Genomic DNA, 22,634 nt, shown 5'->3' with positions numbered 1-22,634 from the left:
CAGCTTTCACGAAGAATATGACCAACTCCAGCTTCTGGGATTCCTTAGTAAACTAGGAAAGTGTTTGATTTCCTATACTGGATTACTAAGTTCCAAGGTGGCTGTTGTAAAGAATCTGGAAGAGAATATTTGTAGTTTGGTTTAGTCTGCAAATTTTTACCTTGTCTTTTGTTTCAGGCCCAACATCTTTGCCTCTTTGTTCATGATGTCCTCGGTCTGGATGGAACCTTTCAGGTTCAGTTTTCCAGACACTGAATCTTTGGGAAGAGGAGTATTTGCTTGGTAGCACGTTGTGGGAAGATTAGCTGGTGGAAGAACTTTTTGCAACGTGTATGTTTTTTTGTTTTTGTTTTTTTGAGATGGAGTCTTGCTCTTGTCACCCAGGCTGGAGTGCAATGGCACAATCTCAGCTTACTGTAACCTCTGCCTCCCAGGTTCAAGCGATTCTTCTGCCTCAGCCTTCTGAGCAGCTGGGATTATAGGCACCCACCACCGTACCCGACTAATTTTTTTTTCTTTTTTATTGAGACGGAGTCTCACTCTGTGGCCTGGACTGGAGTGCAGTGATGCGATGTTGGCTCACTGCAAGCTCTGCCTCCTGGGTTCACGCCATTCTCGTGCCTTAGTCTCCCGAGTAGCTGGGACTACAGGCGCCTGCCACCATGCCCGGCTAATTTTTTGTATTTTTGGTAGAGATGGGGTTTCACCATGTTAGCCAGGATGGTCTCAATCTCCTGACCTTGTGAGCCACCGTGCCTGGCATGCCTAGCTAACTTTTTTGTATTTTTAGTAGAGATGGGGTTTTGCCATGTTGGCCAGGGTGGTCTCAAACTCCTGACCTCAGGTGATCTGCCCGCTTCTGCCTCCCAAAGTGCTGGGATTACAGGCGTGAGCCACCGTGCCCGGCCTCAATATATGTGTTTTAATTGATGCTCATTCACCACATTGATGAGGGAAGGATTCCCACGCTAGAGTTCTGGGAATGGCAGAATGCATGACACCTGACACTGGACAGATGCGATTCACAGCAGTTCATGAGTCTCATATACTTACAACCCAGGGGAGGAAGATACTGTATACCATACAGGGCCAAGTGGGGATTGTAATCAAGAACAGAATGAACAACAAGGGGCTGTGCGAGGTGGGCTTTGTAGTATCTAGGGGGTGAGGTGCCCCCTGGTTACTATAGGAGGATGTGATTGGCTTGTTTGGAGAATTCCATGGGCTGGCAGGGAACTAAAACTCACTCCTCAGGGATAAACAGAGACTATGCCTTGGACCCTTGAGAAAAAGGATTTTTTTTTTAAAGCTAGGAGACCTTATCTACGGGAGCAGAGTTGGGAGGGGAGCTTACTATTAGGCTATTTGAAGTATTCCCAGTTTTGACAGATGTCAAGGCAGCACATAGTATTGGGCCTTAAATTTAGGCCTTATATCACAGTATATAAATTTTAAACTCTCTTTTCAGACATCTATTGTATGTGCTAGTGTTTGCATATTTTTCAAATAAGTTAGGAAAACTGCAGATCTGAGGTTCTTACCTGAAACTTCTAACTCTAGCCCTCTAAAAATGTTAACCAAGAATTCCCTACTATTAGGCTGGGCACAGTGGCTCCTGCCTATAATCCCAGCATCTTGGGAGCCTGAGGCAAGAGGATCACTTGAGGCCAGGAGTTCGAGATTAGCCTAGGCAATATAGCAAGAACCTGTCTCTAAAAAATTAAAAATTAGCCAGGTATGGTGGTCTGTACCTGTAGTCCCAGTTACTCAGGAGGCTGAGGTAGGAGGATCACTTGAGCCCAGGAATTTGAGGCTGCAGTGAGCTATGATTGTACCACTGCACTCCAGCCTGGGTAACAGAGCCAGACCCTGTCTCAAAAAAAAAAAAAAAAAAATTCCATACTGTTTAGTTAAGATAGCGGATTAAATCAAACCCAGAGTCTTTTTCTCCTATCCAACAAATCAAGCTAAATTGTGAAACTGCTTTTATGTAAGAGCATTGTCTGTGATTCAGGGTAAAAAGTTAAAACTTCCAACCCTATTGCATCTCCTGAAGTTAGGAAGAAGGTACCAAATTTATCTGATGTTCTATAAACATTTCTATATATTAATCAAACCTCTTTAATAACTTAAATAGTATTAGATAAGATTTTAGATAAAAGCTAAAATAAGATTTTCATATATTAAACAGCAGGGCCAGCAGGAGGGCGAATTCTTAGTTTTCCACTACCTCACTGTTTCCAGACTGGTATCATTATCTTTTGTTTGTAAGATGTGATACTATAAGGTATAACACACGCACACATGTATTCCTAGTTCATGGGGTTTTCTGGAGTAGCGTTCAGTGAACTTACTATAGCCATTTCTTGATAGCTAATTTAGAGTGAGTTGCCATGTTTTCGCCCTGAGTTGTTCTTACTTCTTTGAAGGAATTGAGTAGACTGGCTGGACAGATTCGAAGGTTGTATGGTTCAAACAAAAAAGCTGACAGGCCATTTTGGATCTGCCTCACTGGATTCACAATAGACAGTCCCCTTTATGAAGAGTGTGTGAGGATGAATGATGGATTTTCTAGTTACCTGGTAAGTCTCTTTTTGCATATTATTTCAATTGTCATCTGAAAAGTTTTTGTGGGTAATAGTATTTTTTTTTTTACCTTTTCATATATATGATGTTATATTTTCAGTATTGAAGTCTAAAAAGTTCAGAACCTCTCATTAGGTCGTACATTTAAAATTTTTTCTCATCTTCCTACTGCATTGGCAAAGTACTATTATTACCAGAGTCTAGGACTATATTTTGTATCCTGTATATTTTATGCTAGACTGTATACTCCAGGAATATTTTTGGGAAATGCCATGACTCCTTTCTTGTTCTCATTAATGGTGAATTGGGAAACATGAGTTTTGGGGGAAGAGAAGGAATCCTTTTAGAAGTAATGCAAATTTAAGGTAAGTTTTAGGGAGTACTAGGGTACTTTTCACCTCTCTAGGATCTCATACATTTAGTGATACATATACATGCAAGAATCCAGATGAGTTTCTCAGAAATGTCACTGAAAATGCCCAGTGTGTTTGCATTGTGTAGCTGAGACTGAGCAGTTGTGGCCTTCCCCAGGAAGGTCCACGGAAGATGAATGTGAAGGGTGCATTGCACAGGGCTGCACAGCCAGCTGTTTTGCTGTTACTGTCTTCACAGTCTCTCTTGCAGTGCAGCTAGTTCCAGTTTTCTTCTATGTACTTTTTTATTTTTTTTTTATTTTTATTTATTTTTATTTTTATTTATTTATTTTTTTTTTGAGACGGAGTCTCGCTCTGCCGCCCAGGCTGGAGTGCAGTGGCCGGATCTCAGCTCACTGCAAGCTCCGCCTCCCGGGTTCACGCCATTCTCCTGCCTCAGCCTCCCAAGTAGCTGGGACTACAGGCGCCCGCCACGTCGCCCGGCTAGTTTTTTTTGTATTTTTAATAGAGACGGGGTTTCACCATGTTAGCCAGGATGGTCTCGATCTCCTGACCTCGTGATCCGCCCGTCTCGGCCTCCCAAAGTGCTGGGATTACAGGCTTGAGCCACCGCGCCCGGCCTCTATGTACTTTTTTAAATGATTATTTTACAGAAGCCAAACAGTTCCTTTTACAGGTCCACATAGTTCCCTTACTTTCCTGTCTTCTTGCCTTTCTTAGGTGATTCCCTCAGTTTTGAGTTCTCCTTTTGTGTATGTTAGTATTATCTCTTTTGAGGCCGGGCACGGTGGCTCACGCCTGTAATCCTAGCACTTTGGGAGGCCGAGGTAGGTGGATTGAGCTCAGGAGTTCGAGACTAGCCTAGGCAATATGGCAAAACCCCACCTCTACTAAAAATACAAACATTAGCTGGGTGCAGTGGTGCGTGCCTGTAGTCCCAGCTACTCAGGAGGCTGAGGCTGGAGGATCACTTGAACCTGAGAGGCAGAGGTTGCAGTGAGCCTAGATGTGCCACGGCACTCCAGCCTGGGTGACAGAGCCAGACCCTGTTTTTTAAAAAAAAAAAAAAAAAAAAAAATCTCCTTTCAGAAACCCAGTTCCAGCATTTCCTTCCCCAGAAGGTCATCCTGATGTTGTTACTCCCTCATCGGTAGTCCTGGAGCATGCTCCCCGTACCTCTGTCAGAACCCCACATCGCTGTCTCATTTCAAATAGGTTTGAATGTCTGTGTCTACTTTCCCTCCTAACTAAGTACTTTCTGAGAAGCAGCTGTCAATCTGTCACACATGCAGTTCCTTGATAAACCTAGAGCCGTGCCTGATAGAAACTCGAAGCCCAGTAACTAGTTGTTGAACTTTGAGCATTTTTTTTTTAGACAGGCTAGAGTGCAGTGGCATGATCTTGGCTCTCTGCAACCTTCGCCTCCTGGGCTCAAGCCATCCTTGCATCTCAGACTCCTATGTATTATAACTGGGACTACAGGCACATGCCACCATGCCTGGTTAATTGTTTTGTATTTTTAGTAGAGACTGGGTTTCACCATATTGCCCAGGCTGGTCTTGAACTTGTGAGCTCAAGTGATCCTCCTGCCTCAGCCTCCCAAAGTGTTGGGATTATAGGCATGAGCCACCCCACCCGGCCGTGAGCTGTTTTAACATTGGACTGTTTGCATTTTCAGCTAGATATAAAAGAAGAAGACTGCTTTAGTTTATTTCCTCTGGAAACCCTTGTGTACCTGACTCCTGACTCAGAACATGGTATGTAGTTGAATGCATGGATTCGTATAGCCCATTGTTCCTAACACTGTGTTTTATTATTCCCTGTGGCAGAATTTATTAAAGCCCCTCAAGAAGGACACCCCTTCCCCCCCAAAAAAAGTAATGCACATGAGCTGCGCTCCTCTTATGGGCAGGTGCCTTGCTGGATGCTTTGATATGTCTTACTGTGGCTCACAGCTACACAGACTTAGGGTTTCCATCCTCATCCGGGCCTTGTGTACTGCCTGCCAGTCTTTCCCAGTATCCTTGGTCAGCTGTCCCACTAGCCCTTCTTGGATCAACGTTAGATCTACTTTTTCCTAGAAAATCATTCATTTCACGTAATTTTTAAATATATTGGTATTCAGTTGATCATAATATTCTCATATAATTATTTCACATTCTTCTGTAGTTTTAATTGTTTCCTTGCTGAATCTAATGTTTATTTGGGTCTGCTACCCTTTTTCGTGATTAGCTATGCCAACAGTTTGTCTGTTTTATTGGCCATTTTAGAAAATTAGCTTTTGGTTTTATTGAGCAAGTTTCTTTTTGTTTTCTATTGAATTTCTACTTTTATTGTTAATAATTCTTTCATTTTGCTTTCTTTGGATTTAGAAATTATAAAACAGATTTGATCTCATTGGCTTCATTTTTTCATTAGCTCTTGAAGATGTTGATCTAAACAAAGTTTACATCCTCGGTGGGCTTGTGGATGAAAGCATTCAGAAGGTAAGTATACATTTCAGCCCCAACATCTGTGTTTTAAAAAGCAGTGCTTACTTTTAGAGGCATGTGCTCTGTCATAATCTCATCTAGAGGATCTAAGAACTCAGAGGGAATAGGAAGAAAGCCATCCCCAGGAGGTTGGCCCTCTAGCTGGTGAAGTTCCCTCTCTCCTCATGAGCAATGTCAGCAAAATCAAGACTTGGGAACTGGACTGGGCACTGTTTGGTAATTACATAAATAGCCGTTGTTGAGCTTCTCTCTACAGTTCTGCAAGGATAACTCTGATCTTGACAAGTAAGCATCGACTCAACATTCTTACTGGCAGTTTGTTCTTTGAGACAGTAGTTTGCTCCTTCTCACATTGATCTCTCTGCTGAAATAGTCTTATCCCAAAACTTCAAACTCCTAGAATTATCCACATTTTTTTCTGTTGGAGTTTTAGAGGAATAATTGGGGTGTCACTGGAATTTTGAAATATGTTTCTTTTATATAGCTATTTGTCAAGATAAGTTTGTTTATATTTACTAATTAACATATTACATAGATAATAAGTTAAATAATAAAGATTAATATGTAAATATAAAAGAGTAGAATGAAAAATAAGTCTTTTTCCTACCTTTGTCTTCCAATTCCCCTCCTCTGAGGCAAGCAATGTCAAGTTTTCTTGTGTATCCTTCTTGAGACATTATATGATCACAAAATACGTGTGGGTATATTTTATATATATGTAGATGTGTGCTATCTATTTGTTCCTGTATGTATGAGATGTACATATATTTAGCACAGATGATAGGTTAATTTAATTAAATTTATTTTAAAAACATTAGTGTTCCATGACTCCATAGTGATCATCTAAAAAACGAGCAGGGGCTGCTTACAGAAGAATGCCAGCTAATAAGAAATGCATAATAGAATTAGAAAATCATCATTTTGTCACTCCTAATATAATCATTGGCTCAGATAGTTGAAAGAAAGGTTGTGGAGGAACTGGCTATTTACATGGTCTCAAAGTATCACCCTACAGATAACAAAGGCAAAGATTTACCATTACAATAAAGCATTCTGGTGGTCACTATCTTATCCAAACTTGATCAAACTTAGTATCACCCATAGAGGTACAATCTCTGCCTCCTGAGGTGAAGTATTCTTGCCAGAAAATGTTTTTTCTTTTTTCCTTTTGAAACAGGGCCTTGCTCTGTTGCCCAGGCTAGAGTGCAGTGGAGTGATCATGGCTCACTGCAACCTCGAACTCCTGGGCTCAAGCAATCCTCCCACCACCTCAGCCTCCTGAGTAGCTAGGACTATAGGCCCATGCCACCACATCTAGCTAGTTTTTAATTTATTTTTTTGAGACATGGTCTCACTCTGTTGCCCAGGCTGGAGTGCAGTGGTGTGATCATGGCTCACTGCAGCCTCAATCTCATGGGCTCATTCGAACCACCTGCCTCAGCCTCCTGGGTAGCTGAGACTACAGGTATGTGCCACCATGCCCAGCTAATTTTTATATTTTTTGTGGAGACAGGGTCTCGCCATGTTTTCCAGGCTGGTCTTGAACTCCTGGACTCAAGCAATCTACTCACTTCAGCCTCCCAGAGTGCTGGGATTACAGGCATGAGTCACTGTGCCTGGCCTAGTTTTTGAATTTTTTGGTAGAGACAAGGTCTCACTTCATTGCCAAGACTGGTCTCAAACTCCTGGACTCAAGGAATCCTCCTGCCTCAGCCTCCCAAATTGCTGGGATACAGGTGTGAGTCACTGTGCCCAACCTCATTTTTAAATTTTTTTGTAGAGACAGCGTCTCACTGTGTCCAGCCTCGAACTCTTGGACTTAAGCAATCTCCCATCTCAGCCTCCCAGAGTGCTGGGATTATAGGTGTGAACCCTCTCACCTGGCCCAGAAAATGGTTAAGCTGAATTTAATCATGAGGAAACAGACAAATCAGAATGTGGGACATTCTGCAGAACAATTGGACTGGACTTAACTGAGGCAGGAGGCTGTTCTAGATTAAAAGAGGTTCGTCCAGGCAGTGGCTCATGTCTGCAATGCCAGCAGTTAGGGAGGCCAAGGCAGGAGCATCACTTGAGGCCAGGAGTTTGGGACCAGCCTGGGCAACATAGTGAGAACCTATCTCTACAAAACAATTAGGAAAAGAAAAAACGGTTAAAAAACCGTAATGGCCAAATGCAGCATGTGAGCCTGTTTGAATTCTGTATTGAGAGGAAAGCTTTATAAAAGTTTGGGGAGAGTTGAGCAGATTTTAATATAGATTGTGTATTAAGTGAAATTAGAGATTTATTAAAAAGTTTCTTTGAAGTGAAAATGGTATTGTGGTAAGGTAGGAGAATGTCATTGTTCTTAGATGCAAGCTTAAGTATTTAGTGAAGAAGTATTGTGATGTCTGCAGCTTACTTTCAAATGGTTCGGCAAATTATTTTTTATTGAGACAAGGTCTTGCTCTGTCATCCAGGCTGAGTGAGGTGGTGCGATCATAGCTCACTGCAACCTCGAACTTCTGGTCTCAAGCAATCCTCCCGTCTCAGCCTCCTGAGTACCTAGGACTATAGGCGCATGCTACCATGGCCAGCTATGTTTTTTTTTTTTTTTTGTATTTTTGTTAGAGACGAAGTCTCTTGATGTTGCTCAGGCTGGTCTTGAACTCCAGGCCGCAAGCAATCCTTCTGCCTCAGCCTCCCAAAACACTGGGATTGCAGGCATGAACCACCTTGTCCAGCCCAAAATACGTATTTATATACAGAGAGAAAAAATGCAAAATATTAACAACTGGTGAGTCCAGATTACAGGAATGAATATTGATTGTATTATTGTTTTGAACTTTTCTTAGGTTTGAAATATTTCAAAGTAAAAAGTTTGGGCCAGGCATGGTGGCTCACGCTATAATCCCAGCTCTTTGGGAGGCCAAGTCGGGCAGATCACAAGGTCAAGAGATCGAGACCATCCTGGCCAACATGATGAAACCCTGTCTCTACTAAAAATATAAAAATTAGCCAGGCATGGTGGTGTGTGCCTGTAATCCCAGCTACTGGGAGGCTGAGGCAGGAGAATCTCTTGAACCGGGGGGGCGGAGGTTGCAGTGAGCCGAAATTGCGTCACTGCACTCCAGCCCGATGACAAAACAAGACTCTGTCTCAAAAAAAAAAAGTCTTGGAGGGCTGGAGGACTACTTGAACCCAGGAGTTAGAGGCTGCAGAGAACTGTGATCACACTACTGCACTCCAGCCTGGGTGATGCAACACAGTGAGACCCTTTCTCTAAAAAATAATAATAATAATTAATTAAAAGTTTATTAGCCTTACCTGCAGCAGGGTGACAGCCCCCCCTTCTTTTTTTGAGACAGGGCCTTGCTCTGCTGCCTAGGCTGGAGTGCAGTGGCACAATCACAGCTCACTCCAGCCTCAACCTCCCAGGCTCAATTGATCCCCCTACCTCAGCTTCCCAAGTAGCGGGGACCACAGGTGGGTGCTACCAAGCCCAGCTAATTTTTTGTTGAGTTGGGGTTTCACCATAAGGCCCATGCTGGTGTCAAACTCCTGGACTCAAGTTACCCACCTGCCTCAACCTCCCAAAGTGCTGAGATTGCAGGCACGAGCCACGGTGCCTGGCCAACAGTCCCTTTTTTGAGGCAGTTAAGTTCAGAGGGTCAGTGAGAAGTGCATGACTTATAGATGTGCAGTTTTAACATGTTGTGTTATCTGTCCACCTGTAAACTGAAAAATAACTGGAAGATTCGTGAGATGTTTAGAACTTTTTGGTTGTTATTGGAGTTTGGCTTCTTCACAGAAATAAGCTAAGAACAACATTTCTTCAAGGAGATTCATTTTATTATGAATCATTGTGCAAAGAACATAAACTAAATTGTAAGCTCTTCTAGGGCAACACCCAAATATCCTACTAATTTTGAATTCTGTACTCTAGTTCAAAGTGATGATAAAGGAATGACTTTTTATAAAACGTATCATAGCTCATATATGCAAAGGAGTTTTATCCTTTCAGTTAAGTCCTTGTCTTATCAGAGTTGCATCTCTTAAAACATTTTTGGAAGTTCTCTCTTAAAATTTTGTTTCATGTGAGTGAGAGGCAGGTGTCAGCACCAAAAAGGTATTAGGTCCACTTCACTCTATTCTACCTGGTTAGACCACACTCATAATGGCCAGTCAGTTATGGGACTGTAAACAAAATGATATTGACTAGCTTAGAACAAGTTCAGAAGAACTTGCCCTGAATGATGGAGGGACTTGAAACTAAGTCATAGTCAAAGAAGAGTTGACAGAACTGAGGCTACAATCTGGAGACCAGAGGATTCCTAGGGGCATGATCACTGCCTTCAGGTTTGTGAATGGCCATCTTACTTGCATAGTCTGGCCTTGGGGGAACAGACCTAGGATGAATGAGTGGAAGTCTCAGAGAAAACAGAGAATTTGGCTCAAGATCAATAAGAATTTCTTATCAGCTGGTACTATCAAAGTTGGGTGGGTTGTCCCAGGATTCATGAACTCCCTGTCACAAGAGCTGTTCACTGAGTGGCCACATGGCCTCTTGGAGGAGAAGTCATAGAGAATAGACAGACATTGGATGGGTGGTTAGAGTAAGATAGTTCACTATTGAGACCGCTTCCAAGCCTTGGCATGTTAATTATCCCAGTAATCTGAACCTTTTTCTTTAATCCTGAAATCTTAGGTAGAAAATCTTTCCTGTGCTTCTTACAAGGCAGCAATGTAATTTGACTGAGTCAAGACTCAGTCTGAGGGACTTCATGACTGAGGAACATGTTATAAAGGGACATCAGTTTCTGTATTTTGCCACTAAATGGCCTCAAGTTGATGGACTTGTTGTGACTCCTTTTTGCAGTTTTCAGAGCCCTTCCTTTTGAGACAGGGTCTCCTCTGTTACCCAGGCTGGAGTGCAGTGGTGTAATTACAGCTCATTGCAGCCTTGACATGTCCCAGGCTCAAGTGATTGTCCAACTTCAGCCTCCAGAATAGCTGGGACTACAGGCACACACCAGCACACTCTGTTAATTTTTTTTTTTTTTTGTAGAGACAGGGTCTCCCTATGTTGCCCTGGCTGGTCTTGAACTCCTGGGCTCAAGCAGTCCTCTGGCCTTGGCCTCAAAGTGTTGTGTGAGCCACTGCACCTGGCCCCTTTCTTTTAATTGGGCTGTCTGTTCTCACACCTTAATGCCACTTGTTGCGGTGGTGCACCTGTCTTGAATCTTGTCTGCCTTTTCTCTTGATGCTGCCTTTTGGCAATGAGCTGGAAGTTCCAGACATCCAGAATTGGGTCTTACTGAGTTAGGGCTCAGAATGGGCTCTGATTGATTTGACTTCTTGGGCCTTTTGATGTCTGCTGTAGCTGCAGATGTGCCTCTTTTGCTTATTTCCCTCTTGGTTCTAAGTGGTAGTGAGTGGAGGACTGTGGATAAGTGACCCCCCAAAAGTAAGATACTGTCACATAAGCTCTTGAGACAGTTAACTCATTATCTGCAGTTTCTTCCATTCCACAATAGCGTACTTATTTTTAAAGCTGTATTACATTGAGAATATACTCATGGATAATTTTTATAAGAAAAAGATTTAACTGTATTTACAGAAGGTGACATTTCAAAAGGCCTGGGAGTACTCTGTCAAGACCGCACGCTTGCCAATCCAGGAATACATGGTCAGAAACCAGAATGGGAAAAACTATCATTCAGAGATCCTGGCCATCAATCAAGGTACTTCTTACACAGCTCCCATCCAGCATGTGTGAGTTCTGGTGCTGCTGCTTTGCACTGTGTTTAAGTGGCCTTTGAGTCAGTCTCCTCTGTGACTGATGTGCTTGGACTTTATTCCATGCACTTCGTGACACATATTCTGGCCACCAAGGGGCATTCTTTGTTTTCTTCCTTGTCACCAACTATGTTAAAGATAGTTGAAATTGTCCCCTTGGCCAGGCGCAGTGGCTCACGCCTTTAATCCTAGCACTTTGGGAGGCTGAGGTGGGCGGATCACCTGAGGTTAGGAGTTTGAAACCAGCCTGGCCAACATGGTGAAATCCCATCTCTACTAAAATACAAAAATTAGTCAGGCAGGCCGGGCGCGGTGGCTCAAGCCTGTAATCCCAGCACTTTGGGAGGCCGAGACGGGCGGATCACGAGGTCAGGAGATCGAGACCATCCTGGCGAACACGGTGAAACCCCGTCTCTACTAAAAAATACAAAAACTAGCCGGGTGAGGTGGCGGGCGCCTGTAGTCCCAGCTACTTGGGAGGCTGAGGCAGGAGAATGGCGTAAACCTGGGAGGCGGAGCTTGCAGTGAGCTGAGATCCGGCCACTGCACTCCAGCCTGGGCGACAGAGCGAGACTCCGCCTCAAAAAAAAAAAAAAAAAAAAAAAAAAAAAAAAAATTAGGCATGGTGGCACGCGCCTGTAATCCCAGCTACTCTGGAGGCTGAGGCATGAGAACCGCTTGAACCTGGGAGGTGGAGGTTGCAGTGAGCCAAGATAACGCCACTGCACTCCAGCCTGGGTGACAGAGTGATACTGTCTCAAAAACAAAAACAAAAAAAGCTGGGTGCGGTGGCTGATGCCTGTAATCCCAGCACTTTGGGAGGATGAGGCAGGCAGTTCACCTGAGGTTGGGAGGTCGAGACCACCCTGACCAATGTGGAGAAACCCTGTCTCTACTAAAAATACAAAATTAGCCAGGTGTAATGGCACATGCCTGTAATCCCAGCTACTTGGGAGGCTGAGGCAGGAGAAGTGCTTGAACCTGGGAGGCGGAGGTTGTGGTGAGCTGAGATCGTGCCATTGCACTCCAGCCTGAGCAAAAAGAGCACAACTCCGCCTCAAAAAAAGAGAGAGAGAGAGAGAGAGAGAGAGAGGGAAGGGGCGGGAGGGAGAGAGAGAGAGAGAGAAAGAAGAAGGAGGACGAGGAGGAGGAGGAGATGAAGAAAAGAAAGAAATTGTCCCCTTGACCTAGAATGCCCTGCTTTTAACCTCTCACTGACCATTGAATTCCTGTTTGATCTTCAGGGTTCAGTTCAGGAACATCTTGGCTTCCTTCCCCATCCCAGGCCATGGCAGGGCCCTTCTGTGTTCCCATTTTACTGTGTTCCTTTCTGTTACTCCCTACAGGCCTGTATCTTTCAGAGTAGGTTGAGGTCCTTGAGAGTAAGCAGAGCTTGTGTCCTTGCCTCTCTCTCCACAGGACCTTAGTACCACATATGGTGCAGAATAGGTTCAATGAAATATTACAGAACATCCTTTTCATTTCATTTACTCATCCTTTTTTTCCTCTGTGTGGTCACTGTGTTTTCTGTTTACTCTCTAACAGTGTTTGATATCCTGTCGACTTACTTAGAGACTCGCAACTGGCCTGAAGCATTGAAGAAAGGAGTTACTTCAGGAAAAGGCTATGTTCTTCGGAATTCAGTGGAATGATGGGCCTAAGATTGCAGGTGCGTGGCCAGGCGTGGTGGCTCACGCCTTAATGCCAACACTTTGGTAGACCGAGGTGGGCAGATCACCTGAGGTCAGGAGTTCAAGACCAGCATGGCCAACATGGTGAAACCTGTCTCTACTGGAAATACAAAAATTAGCCAGGTGTGATGGCATGCACCTGTAGTCCCAGCTACTTGGGAGGCTGAGGTGGGAGAATCACTTGAACTCGGGAGGTGGAGGTTGCAGTGAGCCAAGATTTCGCCACTACATTCCAGCCTGGGTGACAAGAGTGACACAGCAAGACTCCATTTCAAAAAAAAAAAAAAATTGCAGCTGCAGGAGTGAGGTGCTGGAGTTACTTTGACCAAAGAGCAGGGCAGAGGGTGGCAGTGGCACATAATTGCCTTTGCATGACATCTTCTCAGAGCTTCATAGTAAGCTAATGTCCGGGACCACATTTAATGCTTTTTAATTTCCCATAGTGCCTGGCTCACAGCAAGTGCTCAGATAAGTAATAACAAGTTAATGTGGTGAGCGCAGTGGCTCAGGCCTGTAATCCCAGCACTTTGGGAGGCTAAGGCGGGCAGATCACAAGGTCAGGAGTTCCAGACCAGCCTGGCCAATGTGGTGAAACTACCGTCTCTACTAAAAATGCAAAAATTAGCTGGGCACGGTGGCGTGTGCCTGTAGTCTTAGCTACTCGGGAGGCTGAGGTAGGAGAATCACTTGAACCTGCGAGGCGGAGGTTGCAGTGAGCCGAGATCGTGCCACTGCACTCCAGCCTGGGCGACAGCAAGACTGTCTCAAGAAGAAAAAAAAATTTTATGTAACAAGGAATTAGCCTCAAAACCACATGGCTTTGGATGGGCTAACTGAACTGTTGTATATCTATTTGTGAGACCTCTTGAAATTGTTTAAATGGTTATATCAAGAGTTTAATATTCACTAAACTGGCATCATAAAATTGGATGACTTTCTTTTTTTTTTTTTGAGGCGGAGTCTCGCTCTGTCGCCCGGACTGGAGTGCAGTGGCCGGATCTCAGCTCACTGCAAGCTCCGCCTCTCGGGTTTGCGCCATTCTTCCGCCTCAGCCTCCCGAGTAGCTGGGACTACAGGCGCCCGCCACCTCACCCGGCTAGTTTTAAAATTGGATGACTTTCTCCAGCCTTGTCTGATCATGCTCATTGTCTCCCAGCTCTGTAATAAGCTTTGCAGGATCCAGCCTGTTCTGACCTATCCCTACTGAGTCCCCATAGCATTTTGTTCCCTCCTGTGGCTCTTACCCTGTGGAGTATGTACATGGAGGACTTCTCTTCCTAATGGCAGGATCCTAACAGGACAGATCTGTGTAGCTATCTTTCTATCCTCTCTGAGCCTGGTACCAATTAGATTCTTCATATATATTTGTAACAGATTAAATTGTAAAGCAAACAGTATTGATAAAAGTCTGTCTTGAAAATGGCTAGAAAGTGTTACATTTTGACACATGAGCATGTTAGATAACCTGCTTATTACACAAATCTCATGTTCCTTATGTCCCAGTTGGACCTATTTGCTTCAGTTACTCTGACAGTTTGGGTTAGTTAACTTGCTAGTTAAGCAGCTAGCAAATTCAGGAAATGCATTCAATAACTCAAAAGAACCAAAAGATTACTTCTCTGCTCTGTCCCCTCCCCTTCACAATTTAATTCCTAAGGAACTGTGATCACCTAATAAATTACACCAGTATCTTTATTTAAAAACTGGCCAGACAGTTCATCATAAAAGTTATGCGACCAACCTAAGTACCTATCAACCAATGAATGGATAAAATGTGATATATATATATATATATATATATATGTATCTCCTATGGAATATTACTCAGCTATAAAAAAGAACCAAGTGTCTTGCAGCAACTTGGATAGTATTAGAAGCTGTTCTTAGTGAAGTAACTCAAGAATGGAAAACCGAATACCAAATGTTCTCACCTGTAAGTGGGAGCTAAGCTACAGGTAAGCACACAGAGACACCCAGAAGGGGGAAGGGGAAGGATAAAAAAACGACATACTGGGTACAATATATAGTACTCAGGTGACTGGTACACCTCAGACTTCACCACTATACAATTCATCCACGTAACCCAAAACCACTTGTAGCCCTAAAAGCTATTGAAGTAAAACTGCCTAGTCCTCAGAAAACATCATTAGGAACACATAAAGCTCCTTGGTCTTCATCAACATATAAACAATGAGTTCTATAATCTCTTTCATCCAAAAAGGACTTTCTATGGATAGGCTTCAGGGGATCTGTATCTCACATATTCTCAAAGAGGTCTAGAAACCAAGAATCACTGATGTGGATCGCCTGGAAGTCTTTTTACCTTTAAAGGTTTTGGTTAATATACTAAATAGCATAGAAGAGTTTTCTATGCTTAGCTCCTAGGAAATGATTTTAGCAAAATAGGACTTGGCCAGATTCAGAAATCCTCATTATTTATATAATAATAAACTGTATCAAAATACATCAAATATACTACATCAAAATACCCTATAACATGAAATATGTGACTAATGAATTTTTAATGGAAGTTGTGAAATGTATCACGCTGTTTGAAGTAGACAAAAGTATATTACAAAGTAGTATATAAGCTATAATATAATTTCAATTTGATGAACATACAGAGAATGTAGGCCAAGTTAAATTCTGTGCCTCCGTTTCAATTATGAGGATAAGTGTCTTCTGCAGTTAGTAAGAATAAAGGAGTTCATGCAAAACACAATACTTGGTAAATGGAAAACACACAGTATTTCATTGTTACATACTCACCCCCTGAATAATGGGACTACAGGTGACATTTTGCTGCTTTATACTTTTCATGTAGTCTGCATTTCCTCTGGTGAACCTGGCTTACTATTATAATCAGAAAATTATTTTACTGCTGACTTCCAGTTAATTATGGAAGCTGTAGCAATACTAAGGGAGTTAACTCCAAATAAACCATAATACTGTTTTTTAGTAAACTTTATTGTACAGAAACAAAAAATATGATTTTGCAATGATTTTCTCTTTAAAGCGTGGGTGAAAACCAGTAACTTTTATAAAAATACTTTAGGACTCTGATAATACATACATTCACACCTTATCTTCTGAGTATTTAAATGGGGAGAGGTTCACCTGAAAAAAGTATTCCCCAGGAAATCTATAGTTTTTTGCATCAACTGACCTGTAAAAAAGTCCACCTATATCAACTTTCTGCCAATCTGGAGAAGATCTGTTTTCTTTGATCTGACGTCATGTGTTCACAAGCTTCTAAAATGTTTGCCAAAATTAAAGTCTGCTGGATGGTTTTTGCCTTAACCCATATTCTTCCATTCATTCCAAATACTATCTCCAGTGGATAGAGTTTCCCCACTTCCTGTATGATTTCACAGTCTGGAGCTAATAGCCTAGTGGGAAGAGAAAAGGAAATGAAATTTAATAAAGCGGCGAAAGTGTGTCCGGAGTCTCCTTTAGAATGTGATTCCTTTTCTGAGTTCTCCATAGTTGTTCAACAAGAACAAGGCACATGACATTTGCTGCCTCCTTCCAAGAAACTTCACAATGTTCAAAGGTGTATCAGAGATCACAGAGGTGGGCTATTCCTTACGAAGAAGTCAAACTCTCTAGGTTACCAACTTTGCAAAAAATGTAAAAGTCATTGCACTAGATTGTTAGAGCACTTTAATTCTAGACTGAGAATCATAACTTTTTTTTGTTACCTACAGTGCTAAAAGACACTTTAAACTTACTTTCCTGACCGTATTATTCTCTTGCATTAAATTCAGTACTTGGAGAGGAACATTGGCTCTTTCAAACCGTAAGGGTGGTGCTTGGTTAATAACATGTTTCTTGGTTAATAGCATGCTTCTCTGATGTCCAAACTTAATTCTCCAGATCTTTAGGATATGTAGCAAGGAGAGGCATACAAGATAGCTCTGAACTTCACAGGCTCTAGGAGTAAAGCCCCTGAATATGGCACAGCTTTGGGTGGGTAAATTTCTAAACACCAAAAAGAGAATCTGCCTCAGTGGGAACTATTAAACTTACCAGGACCAAGTGTCAGAAGCCTTCTGTGAATGGCTACATAACCTTGAACATCACGATCTAAGCTGCGTGTGACCCCCATAATTAGAAAAATTTGATAATTCTGTACAACTGCAGACTGCATCTATATTCAAGTGACTCAGAACAGGGCAAAGGCCAGTTTTCACATTTGGGCTGAGTCAACTAAGGAACAGGCCTGGGAGGGAAGACATGAATACAGAGTAAGAGCTTAGAGCATGAAGTATTAGCCCACCAGAAGCTACACAGCCAAACACATCTGAATTTGATGTTTCCAAGAAGACAGGATTAAATTCATGAGTTTCCAAATGTGTTAAAATGGATATTGATTTTTAACTTTGAGGAGAAATTTAAATGTTACAAATAATCTGAATCCTGGAGATTAACCAACTTTCCAAGAATGTATAATTATAAAAGAAGGCAGGCAAGGCAGCAGACATCAGGACTTACTTTCTAATTAAGCCCAGAGTCACTTTAAAAAGCAGACCATCCTGTCCAATGACACCCATTCCATTGGCTCGTCCACAGCTGTCAATACAGACCATCTCTGGTTCCATGTCTTTATTAGCAACCACAAATTGGCCATAGATGAGATCTCCAACCTACAATGATATTAAAAACCAGTTCATTTCCTCTCAGCAAACTACTCTACAGGTGCTGCTATTGGTTCTTTCTCACAGGCATCAATGCCAGCCACCTACAGTTCTGTGGCTAAGGGACTGACTGTACTACAGGATTCCCACAGTCACTTTGAAGTTGAGTCTTGGGGAAAAAAAGGAACACATGTATCATTCCCTTTCACCAACCAGGAAATCACAGACGAGGAGCCATCTCAAGGCCAGAGAACACCTCTAGGATTGCACTGTCCAATATGGTAGGTAGCCAATTGTTTAAACTTACATTTAAATTAATTAAAATTAGATATTTAAAATTAATTTCCTGAGTTGCATTAGCCACATTTCAAGTGCTCAACAGCTAGTGGCTACCATACTAATCAGTGCAGATACAAAACAGCATCACTGTGGAAAGTTATGTTAGGTGGTACTACCCTAGAGAATTACAGATTTACAGAGAGAGGAACTCCGGCATACAAATTATTCAAAGCAAAGCAAAACAATAATTCACTGACACTTCTCCCTGCAAGATTTACTTAAAAACCTCATAGAGCTAAACTTCAAAGGGATGAAACTGAGGAAATGGAGAGTGAACTCAATTCTGTTCACTCAACAAAACATATTAAGTACCCACTGTTTGTTGGTGACTACGTAAACTAGAGAGGAACAAAACATTCTCTGCTTTTCAGAAGCATTTGGTCTTGGAGGGCAGTGGGGAGGTACATATACACAAACCTCAGTCGAGGCTAAATCCAGTAAGTGCTAGAGCAAAAATATGAGAAAAGTCACAACTGGGGATGGCTTTACAGAGGTGGTCGTGTTTAGCCTAGGTCTCAAAGGATGAGAATGTGTTCCACAGGCTGCGAAGGGATAGTGCAATCAAGACAGAGGGAACAGTATGTGCAAAGGAATAAGGGCAGGAAATTGAGTCTAATGGCGTTTGGTGTGATTCGAGTGTGGCTGTATGAAGGATATAATTAGGGATGAGGAAAGACACCTGGAGTGTAATGCCAAGGAATTCTGTGGATTTTGGAGAATCTTGTTTTTCCTTTTCGAGAAAGTAACCGTGTTAGGATGTCAGCTCTCAAAACCCTGGATGGTGAGGTAAAAGCATGGAGGCAAGGATTAATGAAGAAGTGACTGAGACCAGTCAAGAGGGAGCTAAAGCCTGAACTTGCAAAGTGGAGATAAAGGGATGGACATGCCAAAAATCAGAGACAGAATCAAATAGGATAAAATAGGATTAAGCAAATAAATTTGCATGAGAAGTAAACGAGAAGAGGCAAAGAAATCACTAAATTTCGGGCTGGATAGACAAGAAGCATGTGGCTATGCTACCTGAAAAGCCCAACCTGAAAACCTAAGGTAACAGTATTACTCCTCTATCAGCTCCTAGGAGCTACAGCCAGGAGGGATGGATAGCTGATAATGTCAATTTGCACCACCTGTCTCTCCTCTAAGCCTACAGCTGACATCCTTGTCCCAAGGATATGGACATAACAAATTACGGTGTTGACAGATACAACCTTTCAACTCAGTAGAAATGAAACATCCCAAGAACAAATGTAGCCAATGTAAAATAAATTGTAAATGTTAAAAAAAAAAAAAATTGTGGCTCTGATCCTGCAGCATCTGAAGAAGCTCTTGGAGCCTGGGGCAATTATATACATGCTCAAAGATCTAGGTCATGCTTTGGAGACAATTCAGGTAGCCTTCTGGATATCTGAGTGTTCTAGGGAATGGATGTTTCTTACTTTGAAACCAAAGGCTCCCATAATTACCTGCACATTTGGTCTGTTTCTTTTAGTTGCACCTTCAAATGACAAGTAAGACAAAGAAGCTGGCTCACTCCCTCCAACATCAACTTTGAATATATCTCCAGATTTAGCTGTCACTATGCCAATCACATGGTCTCCTTTCACTGGAACATACTACAAAAGGAAATAGAATGAGAAAACAGCCATAAATGACAAGATATCATTGGAAGATACCTTCAGCAAGTCCTTCGTGGTTACTTTAGTGTCATTAAAGAGAAAGAAATCTGATCATATGCCACTGTCGGTAAAAGAAAATCACATCATAAAGTGTCAGGTGTGCAGCTTCTGGTAGTCTATGTTAATTGAGTCCAAACCCCATTATCTCTTCGGCACCCCAACCAGTAAGTCCCTAGCTTTGTGGCATAAGTTCAGTGGCAAAGGAATCCTTACAACCAAGGAAGCCCATTCCATAGTTAGACAATTTTTTCTATACGAAAGTTCTTACCTGTTCTAGGAGAAATTAACTCCCTATGACATCCACTCATTGAGCCTGGTCCTGCCCTCTGAGACTTCAATGGGCAAGCCTGCTGCTCCCTGACGTTTGGGGTTTTGAAGACTATAATCATGACTCACGGTCTCCAAACGTTTTTCTCTCCTGGTCGCCCTTCTCAGGCTATGTTCCTATTGTTCACGGTCCCTCTAAAGGACATAAGTGGGCACAAGACTACGGTGGCTCTAGGTTTGCCTGAACAACAGAGGGCCTCAGGATCCCATCCCTTCTTCTTTTGGGAGGTCTTCTCAAACCAGGGCTATCACTCTCACGGCCGCACCACCCCTCCGGAGTCCTAGCTCACCCGCTTCTGCTGAGAGTCCACCCAGTAAACACCGCCGCCGCAGCCACTGCCGGGCTCCTTGTGACGGAGGCGGCCGCACTTGGTGACCAGCAGGCGGTCCCCACAGCGCCGCAAGCCCGGGCCGCATACAACGCGCACCCGCGAGCGCGCTCCAGCATTCAGGCTCAACGGTCGCTCTCCCGCACCGCCAGGGCCTTCCGCGTCCTCCTGCTCCGGCAGGAGCAGCTCCTCACCCGGGAGCACCACCTGGCCTAGTACTGTGCGTGCAGCGCGCGCCCTGCTGCCCGCGAGATACTCAGCTGCAACAGACACAGGTTCGGCCATCGCGGGCGCCACCAAACACCGTTTCCGGTACCCTCCTTCCGCTTCCGCTCTGCTTCCAAAACCCGCCCTTGAGGACTTTCCGTTTCCGGCAGTAGCGATCCATTGGATTTGGACCAGTTTATGAAGCTTAATGGCGGTCAGCTCACGGGTCCTTGTCCAAGGTGGCTGTGATTGTGTCTGTAGCCGACCACCTATCTTACAGCCTGGCCGCGGGTCGGTATGAGAACTGCGCAACTTGATCCATCAAGAAGCCTCCACTTTCAGTGTCTCGGGTCGCGTGTTTTGTGACCGGTCGCATCGTGGGGATACGAGATGCTCCCACTTAGAGTTTCCTGGGATCTCTGGAAGCTGAGCAGAGGGCCTTTGAAAACTGGATGCTGGGGCCGGGCGCGGTGGCTCACGCCTGTAATCTCAGCAGTTTGGGAGGCCGAGGCGGGTGGATCATTTGAGGTCAGGAGTTCAAGACCAGCCTGGCCACCATGGTGAAACCGTCTCTACTAAAAATACAAAAATTAGCCGGGCGTGATGGCATGCACCTGTAATCCCAGCTACTCGGGAGGCTGAGGCAGGAGAATCACTTGAACCTAGGAGGCGGAGGTTGCGGTGAGCCGAGGTGGCGCCACTGCACTCCACTATGGAGGACAGAGTGAGACCCTGTTAAACAAACAAACAAACAAAAAAGAAAGAAAGAAAAAAGGAAATCGGACGCTAGGTGGGCTTATGCACCCTTCTTTCTGACTCTGCCCTCAGAAGAGTGGCTCACCTTTTAACAGGGAAAGTACTTTTTTTCAAAATAAATAAAACCTTCTTAGTTGTTAGAGATCTAGTCACATTTAGAAAACACAGAGAAAAATAAAATAAGGAAAAAAACGATGTTTTATTCTTGCCCGTTTTTCTCCCTTGCTACGTGGTAGTTCTGATTCTTTAGAGCCCAAGGTGTGGCATGAAATAGGTAATGCCTGATGAATGAACGAATGTATTCCTTTGGTGTGTATTTCTCCTTAGACTTTTTCCCCCTGCAAATACACATATTTCACATGCTTGCGATAGCCCTACATGGCCTGGAATATAAGTAACTCAAATTTCCCTGGAGCACACTTAGTTGCCCACATAAGAAGCAGTTGAATTCCAAATCCATAGAGCTTCCAGTCATCTGACTTTTGAGGTTCTTATTTGAAATCACCGTTTTCTCTGTCAACTGGAACCTTCAATTAGTGCTTGATCAGATTCTCCAGCAGTGGTAGAGTTCCCAGGGTCTGGGAGGCGGTGACTGACTGATGGCCTTTAACTGCCCTCCCTTTCTGCTGCTCACCTCTTTGAGGCACCTGCTTCCAATGTAATATATATATATATACACACAATATATAAAATATATAAAATATGTATATAAATATATATATATTTTTAGATGGAGTCTTGCTCTGTCACCCAGGCTGGACTGTAGTGGCACCATCTTGGCTCACTGCAACCTCTGGCTCCCAGATTTAAGCGATTCTCCTACCTCAAGCTCCCAAGTAGCTAGGATTACAGGAGTGCACCACCACACCTGGCTAATTTTTGTGTTTTTAGTAGAGACAGCGTTTCACCATGCTGGCCAGGCTGGTCTTGAACGCCTGACCTCAAGTGATCGGCCCACTTTGGCCTCCCAAAGTACTGGGATTACAGGCATGAGCAACCATGCCCAGCCGAATTTTTAGATTTTTTAGGATGATTAAGACAGATCATTTCTAACACACCCTCCAAATTTGGCAAACCATTTTCCCCTGGGTATAATAAAAGGCCAACAAATAAAAGGAGCTCCCACCTCCAGGTTAGTTTCCCCGGCAAAAGTGGGAGCTCCTGTGGCAGGGACAGTGTAAATTGTGCCATCTTCCCCACTCCAGAAGTATTCGGTGACCACGCCTGCCTCAATCTTGGCAGGCCCAAGGCCATGGCTCAAGGGCGCTCAAGGACCTCACATTCAGGCCAGGCAAACAGGCAGGTCAGGAAATGTTCTCTGGACTGTCCTTCATACACCCCATGTCGGTAGTGAAGTCTCTAGAAGAAACTTGGCCCAGATCTGGCGGCAGAGCCCTATGAGGCCCACTACCCTGAGGGGACCATACCTGGCGAGCGGTGTA

General features: G+C 43.5%; 2 protein-coding genes across 10 annotated transcripts in view; one reads left to right on the top strand and one right to left on the bottom strand.

The window, feature by feature from the left end:
• Positions 1-19,524, top strand: part of TRMT10B (tRNA methyltransferase 10B) — a 29,110-nt gene extending 9,586 nt beyond the window's left edge. For 5 of the 8 annotated variants that reach the window (XM_030919931.1, XM_010369993.2, XM_030919934.1 and 2 more), the window contains 7 exons: positions 2,430-2,582; positions 4,639-4,717; positions 5,379-5,446; positions 11,052-11,175; positions 12,776-12,899; positions 17,646-17,839; positions 19,387-19,524. In XM_030919931.1, the coding sequence (XP_030775791.1) occupies positions 2,430-2,582; positions 4,639-4,717; positions 5,379-5,446; positions 11,052-11,175; positions 12,776-12,882 (531 nt within the window). In that variant the 3' untranslated portion in view covers positions 12,883-12,899; positions 17,646-17,839; positions 19,387-19,524. Of the gene's footprint in view, positions 1-2,429; positions 2,583-4,638; positions 4,718-5,378; positions 5,447-11,051; positions 11,207-12,775; positions 12,900-13,875; positions 14,342-17,645; positions 17,840-19,386 lie in introns of those variants that run through there. The other 3 variants (XM_010369991.2, XM_030919933.1, XM_030919935.1) reach the window with 3 other exon arrangements.
• EXOSC3 (exosome component 3) lies at positions 15,868-20,995 on the bottom strand. Of its 2 annotated transcripts, XM_010369988.2 has the most exons (4): positions 20,191-20,982; positions 19,361-19,510; positions 17,416-17,567; positions 15,868-16,310 (listed from the first exon to the last, which is right to left on the bottom strand). In XM_010369988.2, the coding sequence occupies exons 1-4, from the start codon at positions 20,512-20,514 to the stop codon at positions 16,109-16,111; spliced, it is 828 nt and encodes a 275-aa protein (XP_010368290.1). In that variant the 5' UTR covers positions 20,515-20,982; the 3' UTR covers positions 15,868-16,108. The 2 variants fall into 2 exon arrangements, with proteins under 2 accessions (XP_010368290.1, XP_010368291.1); XM_010369989.2 differs by lacking the exon at positions 17,416-17,567 and having other exon boundaries at positions 20,191-20,995.
• Between the last annotated feature and the right edge of the window lie 1,639 nt (positions 20,996-22,634).

This window comes from Rhinopithecus roxellana, chromosome 16 (genome assembly GCF_007565055.1).
Source record: "Rhinopithecus roxellana isolate Shanxi Qingling chromosome 16, ASM756505v1, whole genome shotgun sequence".
NCBI lineage: Eukaryota > Metazoa > Chordata > Mammalia > Primates > Cercopithecidae > Rhinopithecus > Rhinopithecus roxellana.
This window is presented reverse-complemented; position numbering and strand designations above follow the sequence as displayed.

Excerpts from the sequence above, each read along its gene's own strand:
- EXOSC3 (XM_010369988.2), bottom strand. The coding sequence starts at position 20,514 with ATGGCCGAACCTGTGTCTGTTGCAGCTGAGTATCTCGCGGGCAGCAGG. Across the intron at positions 19,511-20,190 it reads TGGACTCTCAGCAGAAGCGG|TATGTTCCAGTGAAAGGAGA; the intron begins GTGAGCTAGGAC and ends TTCCTTTTGTAG. Across the intron at positions 16,311-17,415 it reads ACTCTGGGCTTAATTAGAAA|GCTATTAGCTCCAGACTGTG; the intron begins GTAAGTCCTGAT and ends TCTTCCCACTAG.